Source organism: Triticum dicoccoides, chromosome 1A (genome assembly GCF_002162155.2).
Source record: "Triticum dicoccoides isolate Atlit2015 ecotype Zavitan chromosome 1A, WEW_v2.0, whole genome shotgun sequence".
NCBI lineage: Eukaryota > Viridiplantae > Streptophyta > Magnoliopsida > Poales > Poaceae > Triticum > Triticum dicoccoides.
The window spans coordinates 335,840,903-335,854,600 of NC_041380.1; the positions used below are offsets into that span (position 1 = coordinate 335,840,903).

Here is a 13,698-nt window from a genome sequence, read left to right on the forward strand (position 1 = left end):
GGGGAGCGGATGGGCACGGCGGCGCTGGCGCCGCTGAGGCAGAGGAGACGGGGAGCATGCAGAGGAGGTGCTCGCTACCGTCCGTGCGTGTCCACTTTTGTGTCATGCGTTGGGTGCATCCTTCATCCATGCGTGTTTGCAGCATGTCCGCTATGCAGACGGATGAACCAAACGGACAAAAAAGGACAAAATCCATGTCCGTTTGGGTCCCTGCGTTGGAGTTGCTCTAAGGAACAATGTAAATTGATCCTATACAAAAGGAAAGTAGTGGTTGAACCCAGCTCGGTGCAGCCAGGCAAGAAAACATACCAAAAGATCTCAAAAAATTCTGAAACTTTGTTGGAAGGATCATCAACAAATGTTATGGGTGCTTGTCAAGTTTTATGGTCAAATAACATTCGAGGAGATCTGTATAAAAAGAAAAAATTACAAAATCTTCTCAAACAGTGCACCTACATTTTGACTAGTGATTTTGTCTTTTTTATAGAGAGCTGCTCGAATGTTATTTGACCACTAAACTTTGCACGTGCCCATAAGATTTTTTGATGATCATTCCCACAAAGTTTCATAATTTTTTGAAATATTTTGCTATGTTTTTTGTGTGATTGCACCGTGGGTGCAACGAGATGTAGTGTAGAAAAACCACTCTCCTATACGAATACAGATTGGTCATGCATTCTAACAAACATGATGGTAATTTTGAGAAAGCACTGGTGTTTGTATCTTTGCCCTATTCTTTTTATAAATATTTGTCACTCATGTTCTTAATAATTGGAAGATGCAAATCTTTTGTATCTATTTTATAATATCTAAACACTAAACCAACAAGATACCAAAAGAAATATTTTATGGGACATGAAATACACTCAAAATGCCAATGTACATGCCTGGTTAGATTCCGCTAAAGTTTAAAAAATGTGATATCTCTTCCCTTTTTAGTATCATGAAATTCCATTGCCACCAGAATACTCATTGGCAAATAATAAAGAGGAAAAACTGTAATATAAAAGAAAATGAAAGGAACAGTTTTGACCCAAGCGGATATACGCTATAAAATAAATACCGAGCGTAGTTTATTTTTCTTTAAAGAAACTTGTGGTTGCATTACGGGTGTGTTTGGATTGCAACTAGAGTATGCCCTACCAATTTTTTGTCATGACTAAAATAGTGGCCTTTGTTTGGTTGGATACCCATTTTTTAGCATGCCAATGCTCTTGTTAATTTTCTAACCAATATTGGCACATCCATTTGCAAGCAAAGCATCAACCAAAATTTTGGCAAACCAATTCTTTAGCAAGGCAATCTTCAGTGCAAACCAAACATACCCTATAACAAAAGGGTGTGGCTAGATCTCAGTCAACTGAGATTTAACCAAGTCTCAATCAAATGTCATAATATACAAAAAGAAAAAAAAACGATCACACGAATATAACATCGATTGAGACTTAGTCGATTGAGATTTAGCATACCTAATAACTAAATATTGAATACCATACAGCTAAATTGATGTCCATATACAATATAAAACAGGCCATAATGCTTCATCTAAGTGAAGCTACGTAAATTGCCTAAATTAAACTCCCCCCTCCCCCCTAATTCAACCGAGGGTGGGGTCCTACCTCTCTGTATCTCCAACCGTACATCTACGTAATTTGAGTTACGTGTTTAACGTAAATAGCAACGTGGGGGCCATTGATTGGAGTAGAGGAGGCAGGACCCCACCACTGGTTAAATTAGGGCGAGGGGGGAGTTTAATTTAGACAATTTACTTAATTGTTTACGTAGCTTCACGTTGCAAATTCTCGCTGCGCTGCGAATCAACCTATGGTTGAGTTGGTTAGGTGGCCAGTGGTATTCCCAACCTACCAGGATTCAAATCCTGGTGCTCGCATTATTTCTGGATTTATTTCAGGATTTCCGGCGATGCGCTTTCAGTGGGAAGAGACGTTCCCGTCGACGACGAAGCTCCTACGGTGACTTCGTAAATCTCAAGATGATATGCCGGCTCAGTCTTTCGAAGGTGCTCATAAGGGTAGGGTGTGCGTGTGTGCGTTCATAGGGGTGAGTATATGCGCGTGTATATGAGCGCTTGTGTCTGTACTGATGCTCAAAAAAGAAAAATTCTCGCTGCGTTGTACATCCTATCCTACACCATACTCTACCTAACAGCGGCAACAAGTGCGAGAGATTAGAATATACCATCTGCACGTAGGACATATAGAGTAATATATAGAGTAACGCAAAGGTTTATGCTGATGGTAGGGGTAGCACTTAATCAATCATGGGTACATGCACTATCCTAAAATGCATCAACGGCTGGCATCTTGGAAGCTGGTTCTGCTGCCGCTGTATTAAGCCAAACATCATCCTGTATTAAGCCAAACATCATCCGGACAGAGTGTGCTGGTTCCATCTATATGGCGTAGAGGGTGTAGACTGTCTAGATTAGTGCTCGATTACGCAAGTGGTTTTTTTAACACAGTACAGACGCAAGCGCGCATATACACGCGCATACACTCACCCCTATGAACGCACACACGCACACCCTACCCCTATGAGCACCTTCGAAAGACTGAGCCGACATATCATCTTGAAATTTACGAAGTCACCGTAGGCACCTCGTCGTCGACGGGAACATCTCCTCCCACTGAATACACATCGACGGAAATCTTGGAATAAATCCAGAAGTAAATGCGAGCACCGGAATTTAAACCTTGATGGGCTGAGAATACCACAGTTCCTCTAACCATCCAATCACATATTGGTTCGCACGGCTAGGGTTCCACTTTTTCCCTAGGCGATCTAGGGTTCCACTTTTCCTCCGGCGGCGACGCACGGAGTCCACGTAATTCCACCGAGGCGGCGGGTTCTATCCGGCGTCCGAGGTCGTAATGTTGCTCCGCCATCGAAGATCCATCTGCATGGCGAGTTTACCAGAGGCGTCGGGAACCAGGAGGGAGTTAGGGAAGGGGGAAGTAGTCCAGACGGGAGTAGAGGGAGTAGGATTTACAAATGGTCTACCTGGGGGATCGCAGGACGTGAGGAGGGAGACGGATCACAGGAGGGCTGCTGGTGCAACGGGAGAGGCTGAGGAGAATCTCGGGGAGGAGGAAGTATGGGAGTCGTATGGCCCGGAGGCGGATCTGGAAGACCAGTTTGTGGGGTTACAGCTTCATGGGAAAGAAGGAGATGATTTGGACCTGTCAGGAGAGGTCGAGGAGCTGATCAAAGGAGTCCGCTGGCTGGGGCTCTTTAGGGTTTTCACAACCAAGTCGTTCAGCCACGCTGCGCTTCTGAAGCAGATGAGGAACGCGTGGTCGTCAGCACAGGGAGTAACTTTCAACATTAAGGGTCCAAACCTTTTCTTGGTGCAGTGTCACTGCCTCGGCGATTGGAAGAGAATCATGGAAGGAGGCCCGTGGCTTTTTCGCAACGCTGCGCCAATTATCATACAGGAGTACGATGGTTTCACCGATGTGAATGAGTACAAGTTAAACAAGATCCCGTTATGGGCAAGGGTGCAGGGCTTGCCGGATGGGCTTACGGCGAAGAAGGAACTTGCAGAGAAGGTGGCAGCTAAGGTGGGGGAACCACCGTTTACTGTGGTTGTGAACGAGGGAAAGATCGATCCGGCAAGCACTTTAAGGGTCAGAGTTTATGTGGATATCAATAAGCCTTTGGTGCGTTTTGTGCCAATCACAATCAAGAAGAGCAAGAGGTACCCTGTGTTTTATGACAAGCTACCCGTGTTCTGTTATTTTTGTGGTCTGATTGGGCATACGGTGGAGGAGTGTGGCAATGGTATCCATGATCTTGAGTCATGTGAATGGGGGGATTGGTTGGTGTGGAGCAATGAAGTAGCGAGGGTTGGTATGGGAGGTAGAGCAGGTAGGAGGGGAGGAGGTTTAGGAGGCAGTTCAGGAGGAAGAGGAGCCAGTGGGCGTCGTCAAGGGAGAGGAGGAGGTGCGGTTGTAGGGAGGGGAGCCCCCGTTGATGCCTTTTATGCAGAAGAAGCTGAATATAGCCATAACCCTTCGGAAAACCACAAGTTTGCACGTAAGAGGTTGGTCTCAGCGGATGGCACCATTAGCGTCCGTGGGCAGGTTTTACCGAACCTGGCGGGCAAGGTGGCTGATACAGTGTTGCTGCTGGAGAATGGGGCTGGAAGCACAAGTGGGGTGGTGGCATCCACCCCGTAGAAGGATCCTATAGTGAAAGGAGAAGGCAGAATGGAGAGGATGTGGCGGAAGACATGGACACCTCTGGTCAGGCGGCCTCCCTAGAGGAGAGACGCCGAGCTCAATGAGGACTCTCTGCTGGAACTGCCGCGGGATTGGCGACCCCGCGACGGTTCGAGAGCTCCGCGATCTAGTGGAGGCTTGTGCGCCGACAGTGCTTTGTATTGTTGAAACTCAACTTGCGAAGTATAGGGTGGAAGGATTGGCGGGTAGTCTAGGTTTTTCTAGTAGTTTTGCAGTAGCTAGTAGTGGTCGAAGTGGAGGTCTTTGCATGTACTGGAAGGATTCTATTAATCTTGAAATAAAGAGCTTTTCTCAGTATCATATTGACTCAGTTGTGGCAGAGACCGGAAAAGAACCTTGGCGTCTGTCATGTTTCTATGGAGCGACAAACAGAAGCGTGAGGTATAAAACATGGGACACAATGAAGTTTCTTCGAAGAGAAAATACTTTACCATGGGTGTGTATAGGTGATTTTAACGAAATCCTGAGGCCCGGAGAGCAACTTGGCCCAAATGAAAGAGATAGTGCACAGATTGCGGGCTTCAGAGAAGCAGTTGATGTGTGCGAGCTGGCGGATCTTGGCTATAAGGGCTTAGACTGGACTTTCGAGAAAAGAGTTGTTGGTGGGGATTACTGCAGAGTTCGCCTTGATAGGGCCCTGGCTACCCCTAGTTGGTCATCCAGGTTCCCTTTTGCCTCGCTTGAACATCTTACAGCTGCGAAATCTGACCATTGCCCTATTCTGCTACTGAATGAGTTGGAGTCTAGCAATTTAAGGGTGGCCCTAAAGAAGCCCTTTCGGTATGAATGTATGTGGGAACAGGAGGACTCGTTCTCTGCCACGGTTGAGCAAGCATGGCGAGTGGATCAGCCAGCCACAAATGTGAGAGAGCTTGCTGCAAAATTGTCTCATGTCGCGGGGTTTCTAAAACGTTGGGGACGCTCAACTTTTAGTTCGGTCCGCCAGGAGCTACGAGAGTTGCGCAAATAGTTGGCTGATTTGAGAGCTGAACCAATGCGTGTTGGTCCGGGGGTAGAAGAGAAAAAGGTTCACGATCGCATTGTCGAGTTGTCCTACAAGGAGGAGATAATGATGCGACAACGGTTCGGGTCCGGTGGCTTTCTGAAGGAGATAGTAACACCCAGTACTTTCAAAAGAAGGCGAGTGCGAGGAGGGCTAAAAACACTATCACACAGTTGCAAAGGGATGATGGCTCAGTTAGTACTGATCCCGAGGAGCTTGCAGGTATGGCGAGTAACTTTTATGAGCAGCTGTACACCTCGGAGGGAACTATTGGCATGGAGGAGGTACTCTCACATATACCATCTCGAGTTGATGCTGCCATGAATGCTCGCCTAAATGCTGTTTATACAAAGGAAGAAATAAAAGATGCTCTGTTTCAAATGTTCCCCACGAAAGCTCCCGGCCCTGATGGGTTTTCGGCACACTTTTTTCAGAGGCATTGGGAGTTGTGTGGAGATGAGATCACGGGTATGATCATACGGGTGCTCAATGGAGAGGATTCAGCGGAGGATATAAATCGCACGTTCATCGTTCTTATTCCCAAGATAGCAAGTCCAAAAATTCTAGGACAGTTTCGGCCTATAAGCCTTTGCAACGTGATATACAAAATTGCGTCGAAGGTCTTAGCTAACAGGTTGAAGGTTATTCTCCCAGTGGTCATTTCTGAAGAGCAGTCGGCTTTCGTTCCTGGCCGTCTTATCACGGATAATTTTATAACGGCATATGAATGCCTACACTACATGAAATCAAGAAGAATCAAGGGCAACCGGTTTTGTGCTCTAAAATTAGACATGATGAAGGCTTATGACCGTCTAGAGTGGCCTTTTCTGAAGGCAGTTATGCTTAAGCTAGGAATCAGCCCCCGGTTCACAGAGACCATCATGAGGTGCGTCTCGTCCGTCTCATCCTCGGTTCTATTTAATGGTGGCATTATGGATGATTTCAGGCCATCGAGGGGACTACGTCAAGGGGATCCTAGCTCTCCCTACTTGTTTCTTTTGGCAGCGGAAGGCTTATCTTGTTTGCTAAAGTCGCAAATATTGGAGTACAGGGACTGACTGTTGCGCCGACGGCCCCAGCAATCAATCATCTGTTGTTCGCCGACGACTGCCTTTTGTTCTTTGAGGCCACAAGTGCGAGTACAGAAAGGGTACGGGATCTTTTGAAGCTATATTGCGATGCGTCGGGCCAGCACATCAATACCGACAAGTCAGCTATTTATTTTAGCAAAATGGTTCCAGCGACGCAGCGTACTGAGATAAAGAATGTGCTTGATGTTCAGAATGAGGCTCTGGCTGAGAATATTTAGGCCTTCCAACTGATGTTGGAAAGGCCAAAGAGGGCTGCTTCCGGTACCTGAAGGATAGGATCTGGAAGCACATTCAGGGCTGGATGGAGAAGTGCTTGTCGGCAAGAGGAAAGGAGGTTTTAATCAAGTCAGTTGCCCAATCTATACCGACTTACTCTATGTCATGTTTCAAGCTTCCCCGTGGTTTGTGTGAACATATTAATGGCCTTCTTCGAAAGTTTTGGTGGGGAAGCAAGCAGGGTCAAAGGAAACCGGCATGGGTATCGTGGAGAACTATGTGCAAACCGAAGTTCATAGGTGGTCTGGGCTTCCGGGATGTTGAGCTTTTCAACCTTGCTTTGTTGTCAAAACAAGTGTGGCGATTGCTTCAAGAACCTAATACACTCAGTGCTCGAGTTTTGAAAGCACGGTACTACCCAGACGATCACATTCTGGATGCTGGTTTGGGTCGTCACCCCTCTCAGGTGTGGCGTTCATTACTTGAGGGGAGGGATATCCTTGCACTTGGTCTCATTAAGAGGACTGGATCAGGAACAGATACACGTGTGTGGGAGGAGAATTGGCTGCCTCGTGATTACAAACTCAGGCCAATTTGTCCTATATCATCGAACCCACCACAATTAGTTTCAGAACTTATTGACCCCGTATCTAGGACCTGGAACAAGCAGGTGATTAATAATCATTTTCTTGCGCATGATGCTGACGTGATATTGAACATTCCTTTGAGCTCGAGGGTGCAGCCAGATTTCTGGGCTTGGCACTATGATAGAAAGGGCTTCTTTTCAGTCTGATCGGCTTATAGGATGATCAACGGGATCAAGTTCAAGAGAGAGGATTGGCTAGAGCACAGGGCAAGTCACTCGAACCAAGAACAAGACAGAAAGGCGTGGTCTTCGCTGTGGAAGGTTAAGGTACCCTCAAAAGTCAGGATCTTTGTGTGGAGACTGTCTCATATGTCACTGCCCACAGGAACTACACGACATGCCAGGAAGATGGCGGATATGTCGGCATGCTCACTATGTGGTGCAGAGAGGGATACTTGGCGGCATTCGCTATTTGATTGTCGTATGGCACTATGTGTAGGGCCCTGGGCGATGCGGAGACTCTTGAACATTTGATGGCCAACCGAACTGAAGATCCCAGATTGTGGCTTTTTTCGCTTTTCGAATCTATGAAACAGCAAGAACTGGCAAGGGTTTTGGTCACTATGTGGGCTATCTGGTGGGCTAGGAGGAGGGCAATACATGATGACGAATTTCAGAGCCCTATGTCCACAATGTGCTTTGTAAATCCCTACTTGGAGGACCTTGAGATCGTCTCTGTTAGGAAACCTGCAGCTAATATACGCTTGCCTCAACAGCGTTCGAGGGGATGGATTTCTCCAGGAGAGGAAGCGGCAAAGATTAATGTTGATGGAGCGGTTTCGCGGAATGGAAGATCAGGTGCAGCGACGGCTATTTGTAGGGACATGGACGGTAATTATTTGGGAGCTTCAGCAGTCACTTTTGACGGCCTGGTTGACGCTGCAGGTCTCAAAGCCCAAGCTTGTAGCGAAGCCCTGGCTCTTGCCAGAGATCTCAACATCTCACGTGTGATAATCGCGTCTGATTGTCTGCAAGTAGTCTCGGATATTAATGGACGTGTGTTTTCTTTCTTATGCCACTGTCTTAGAGGAGATTAAAGAGTCTATGAGAGGTTTTGTTAGAGCTAGTTATATATTTGAGTGTAGGGAAGCAAATTCTGAAGCTCATGCCATTGCTGAGGCTGCTTCATCGCTCCCTGCAGGTCGCCACTTGTGGCTAGGGATCCAACCGGACATTACTTGTATTCCTTTTTCGGTGCATCATGAATAAAATCCCTAGTTCACCTAAAAAAAACATATTGGTTCGCATTACGCAAGTGGTTTGCTTAGCTTACCGGGTCTTGCTGTTGGTGGTTGAGCATTTTGTATTGTTCCCAACCTACACTCGTTTCACAAGCCTGGTTTTGACCGCACTTCTCGTGAAAGCAGAGGCCCCAACAAAACCGGACGCACCTCTGACTTTTGTGATCTTTCCGACCATTGGATGAAGAGTTGAAGGCCCAGACAGCCTGCTCATACAAAAACGCAGACAGCCTGGGTCGGCAAAGGGTGTTAATCCAGCGATTCGATGCCACAGGATTGACAGGACACGATTTGTCTTCGTATTCCCCAGTTCATACAAAGAGGTTATGAAATTTGAACGTATAAATAGTTCCCAATAAACGGGTTGGGAACATGATAATCATGTACATTCGTGTACTTCATGGTACCAAGTAGCTTGCTCATCGTACTCATCTCGTTAGTTCAACGAGTTGCTGATAGGAACGTCTACAGGACCATAATTTTTATAAGCTCTAACGCACGGAGGCGAGTTGTTTTGAATTCAACGTATCCAAAAGTCCCAACCAGCAGTTTTGCCGTCATGCCGGAATCCAGAAAACAGCAGCTCGTTTAGCGCCGCACCAACTCACAAGTGGCACCGATTTCTTTCGTATTTTCTTCGAGCGAGCCACCAGCTCGGCCACGAACCATTTATAGGCTGCCCCAGTTGCTACTGGAGCTCCACTCACAAACGCATCGAGAAACCGACGAGACAAGCAGCCGCAGCGTACCAACAGAGAGCACTCATCACAGGATGCATCTAGCAATGCGACCAGCGGGGAAGACGACGGCTGCCACGGCGCACGCCCGATCGGCCAGCCTGCCACGCGAACACCCGCACCCCGTGCTGGCGCACCTGGACGACAGCATCCGCGCGCTCAGGTCATGGTCGGCCAGAGCAGCTGCCGGTCAGTCCTCCGGCATCGCCCTCGTCAATGCCGTCCTGGCAGCGCTTGGTGAGCTCCTGGCGCTGCCGCAGGCTGTGGCGGCACTCCACACAGCCACCGCAGCCTGCGACCAAATTCTCGAAAGGTTCCTTGTGCTTGTTGACGCCTACGGCACATTCCTGTCGACGCTCGTCACGCTCAAGCAGTGCGTGGCGGAGCAGCAGGTCGGCACTAGGCGCAGGGACGGCATGATGGTCACTGCATCGCTTCGTGCACACAGGCGGACAGAGAAGGAGCTGTGCCGCCTCGTCACCACGATGCGACATGCCGCCAGGGGCACGTTGAGGCCATTGGATACCACGAACAATGAGGTGATCAACATTGTGGCAGAGGTTGGTGCGGCCACTGTGGAAGCATCGGAGGCCATCTTCATGGAGTGTGCAGCAATGTCACCGGACATGCAAGTGCCTTCAAACAAGTGGCTGGCCAGGCTGAGCATCAGGCCGTCCGCCAAGAAGGCAGCACCAGAGACAGCGATGGTGGCGTTGGAGAGGCTAGAGAAGCTAGAGGAATCCATTGGTGGGCTGGAGACCGGGAGCGAGAAGGTTTTCAGAAGACTGCTGCACTCTAGAGTTTCACTTCTGAACATCCTTACTCCCTTCTAACCCTGTATAGACAGTCAGGATGTTAGAAGAGGAAAACAGGAAACATGTAGTGGCAGTGACGACAGTAGAAGAAACGTAGTATAGGATAACAGTGGCATACTGTATGTAGTTTCAGTTTTGCAGACTTCTAAAGTAGTACTATCTGTTTTTGCACAGAATCGCCTCCCTTCATGTCACATTAACCTTGAGCCACCAAAAAGGTTTGTTGCTACAAACTGGAGAATAATGTTACAGGCTGGTTGAATTCTTCCTGCTAGCTTAAATGCAGATAGCACCAGGACAACCCGATCACACCCCGACATTAAAGCTCAGCAGTAATAGCCTGGCCAAAATCCAGATTTATAAGTTGAGATAATGAACTGGTAGACTGACAACTGAAAACACAGCTAGTTGTGCAAAACTACAACTTTTGTCTCTTCAAGAATAGCTGCATTTTGTCCGTAGCCCTCTCCAAAGCATCAGGGATACCATGATTTGCACCCCAGTTGAGCTCCTTCAGCTCAGAACTGTCAGTATCAGTAACACTGACAAACTCATTGGTTTCTGTAAACTGGCTTCAGTTCAGACCATCCCCAGAGAAACCAGGTAGTACCTCCTCTTTACGGAGGGGGTATTTGACAATTCATATAAGAGTCAAGGACCTTCATATCTAAAGCTTTTCTTCGAGTTACAGCATAAACCTGTTTGATGCCAACTTGACATGTTAAATTAAATATAAACTTTGACATGAAGAACAAATCATCAAGCTAGAAGGATAAGGGAAAGAATATGCAAGGACTTTTTCGTGTATTAAGCACTTGTCAGTAACAAGAAGGCGACCGGAACAGATTGAAGAGCATGAAAATCCGGGAGCTAGATGCACCAGGCTTTCTTAGTACAATAGTGAATATTCTATCGGAGCACTTGATTGTACTCCGTATATCATACGTGCCAACTATGATATTCTACAATGGTCCATGGATAAGCCAGAATACACAAGACGTCCAACTACATGCAGTATACAATTGCATAAGCACATACACCATATAATGCAAATCAGGTTCCATCTCAAATATTTACAGGTGCCTATCAACTTAATCAGGACTTTCAAATTTCAGGATAAACTAGGAAAAACATAAAGTGGATTGCAGAAAAGCCCAAATAAGCATCATACCAATAACAATTCAAAGCTTTCCTTACCTGCATCTACACAATTATCCTGCAGAAAGAATAATCTGGTGGATAAACTGAGAATTAACTGTAGTTGTTGGTCTAGGTTAGCATATTGCACAACTGAGGTCCTTCATTAGGCATGTCGCAACGACGAAACAACAATAAGCAACACCAAGGAACTCAAACAAAACTCATCACTTAAGATGTATTACCAATCAACCAAGTGCTACTGAGGTTCAGTCTTGAGTCTTGACCTATCAAACTTAATTGACACAACATGAGCTTTCAAAACTTTTTCAGTCAGGATAAAGATACATTACCGATCAGCTAAGTGCTACTGAACTTCACTCTTGACCTACCAACATGCCTAGCTCAGGGAGATGTAATCTGAGTTTTGAGTATACTGGCTAGCATATGATGCCAATTGACCACCATCCCTGAAGAAACATCCATCGTCATCATCATATGGATCTGCACCACTAACTTATATGCGCCGTCCAAGTTGGGCCAAACACCTGCTTAACAGGTTACACTAAACAAGTATATCCATGAATTGCACAACCTCCTTGTTGTCCTGTCCTGCAGCTTCACAGATACATCACACTACTAGAGCTCCAGTTCCTGTAAATCGTCATCGCTCTCTTTGGCACCGGCATTGCCATTTGAAGACATGTTGGCATTAGAATTGGCGTTCCCAAGGCCATGGCGACGCAAGAGCATGAGCTCAACAAGCTTTCTTCGTGCCTCTGAAACATCATTAGGCTCAACAAGCTTGCCACGATCATATGCTTCCCGCAGGAACACCGTATGCCGCTTTCCCTTTGCCGAGAGGTAAAATATCCCAGGATGATCCAAGAATACGTCCCTGACATTCACGTCGATCCCAAACCACTTACGGAACTGACTGAACTTCTCCACCTCCACCATCTTCTCCACTGTCAAGCTCAGAAACTCGTGTGCAATTCCGACTGCCCTCTTCTCCATCTTCCTCCTCGCCATCTTCGATACCCTCTTGCTCGCGCCAATCCTCTGCTCCACTACCTCGTACGGTCCAACATATGGCAGCAGCTGCCACTCCTTCACCTTCTTCCGGTACTCCTTGGTCAACCTGAACCCTGGCGGGAACTGCAGCTGGAAAGCGTACTTCTCCGGCCGGTTCTTATCCACCGCCGGAGTGAAATCCCCCTTCGCCGGATCCGCGACAAGGTGTAGAACGTGGGTTCTGGGCTCGGCGGGATTGGGGGAGAGGCGGAAGAGGTGGGGATGCTGCGCGACGACGGAATCCTCGAAGTCGTCGGGCAGAGCGAGCTCGCGCCAGACGCGGAACACGGCGCGAAGAGGGACGGAGCGGGATGCGGACATGGCGAGGAGGCGGTGGAGCATCCGCGCGGCCGCGTCGGGGGAGGATGCGACCGCAAGGAGTGAGGCGGCAGGCGCGGTGAGCGATAGGGAGAGCGGGAGAGGGGGGCGGAGGTCGAAGACGCGCGGGAAGAGGCGGAGAAAGTGGAGTGGGCCGCGGCGGTGGAGGCGGAGAGGGAGGCGGCGGGCGAGGTCCGGGAGCGCGAGCGGCTCGGGCGACGCCCGGAGCGCATCGAGCAGCGGCGACGCCGCCACGAGCGGGAGGCTGGAGGCCACGAGCTTCTCGAATGTGTGGTCGAGATGCCGCGCCGCCACGTGCTGGGCCGCGGTGGTCTTGCCGCGCGCGTGCAGCAGCCGCGCCGGCAGCAGCGTCATCGGCGTCGGGGTCTCGGCGGCGGTGCGCTGTGCGGCGTGAAGCCGCTAAAACGATGGGCCTAATGGGCTCCAAATGGATGCGGCGTCTCTCTCCAACCAAGGGCTTCGTCGCCAAACCCAACGAAAACCAAATGCGGCGCCGAGATCTCTTTCTGGAGATGAATGTGCAAAAATTCAAACGATTCCTGGAATTATATTTCCCATCTGCGCAATACATTGCAACAGGGCCGGGCCGGCAAAACCCGGGGCCCTGTGCAAAACTAAAAAGTAGGGCCCTAGCTCACTAGAAAAAATGAACTAATGAGCAGTCATAATGTATATGATATAATGTCTTACATAACAATTGGGTACATAAAAGATCATACCTATTCAACTTTCGATGTATAATATTTATTTGAACAAACGTCATTCTTTTAGTATTTTTTGAAGTGAAGTCTTTCATGATATCCTCGTAATCAATCTTCTCCCTATGATAACTCAAATTTGTATTACTGAAACACAAGATATACAAAAGATGAATAAAATAAAATTAAAGTGATACATCAGCAGTCAGCACATAACAATTGGAGATTATGTGTCAATGTTTGACAATTAGATGAACCGTCTAACTAACCTAGTCTCATGTCCTGTCCTGATAAACTGGTATATTGTGATCTTTCATCAATGAGGCAAGTACCGATCTCTAACAAAGTAACGATCTCTGCCAAAAGTTAATTAGGATTTAGGAATTAGGAGTAATACTCTAGGAGCCAAAGTTAATCAGGAAGACAAGCTAGCGGCAGA

The 13,698-nt window shown here is 47.7% G+C and overlaps 2 protein-coding genes across 2 annotated transcripts; one reads left to right on the forward strand and one right to left on the reverse strand.

Annotated features, from left to right (window-relative positions):
* The first annotated feature begins 9,243 nt into the window (after positions 1 to 9,243).
* Positions 9,244 to 10,031, forward strand: LOC119353069. The gene has a single exon (XM_037619653.1). The coding sequence runs from the start codon at positions 9,244 to 9,246 to the stop codon at positions 10,027 to 10,029; it is 786 nt and encodes a 261-aa protein (XP_037475550.1). The 3' UTR covers positions 10,030 to 10,031.
* Positions 10,032 to 11,361: 1,330 nt separating this feature from the next.
* On the reverse strand, positions 11,362 to 13,018 carry LOC119271559 (protein ROOT PRIMORDIUM DEFECTIVE 1-like). The gene has a single exon (XM_037553336.1). The coding sequence runs from the start codon at positions 12,913 to 12,915 to the stop codon at positions 11,788 to 11,790; it is 1,128 nt and encodes a 375-aa protein (XP_037409233.1). The 5' UTR covers positions 12,916 to 13,018; the 3' UTR covers positions 11,362 to 11,787.
* Positions 13,019 to 13,698: the final 680 nt, after the last annotated feature.

Excerpts from the sequence above, each read along its gene's own strand:
- LOC119353069 (XM_037619653.1), top strand. The coding sequence starts at position 9,244 with ATGCGACCAGCGGGGAAGACGACGGCTGCCACGGCGCACGCCCGATCG.
- LOC119271559 (XM_037553336.1), bottom strand. The coding sequence starts at position 12,915 with ATGACGCTGCTGCCGGCGCGGCTGCTGCACGCGCGCGGCAAGACCACC.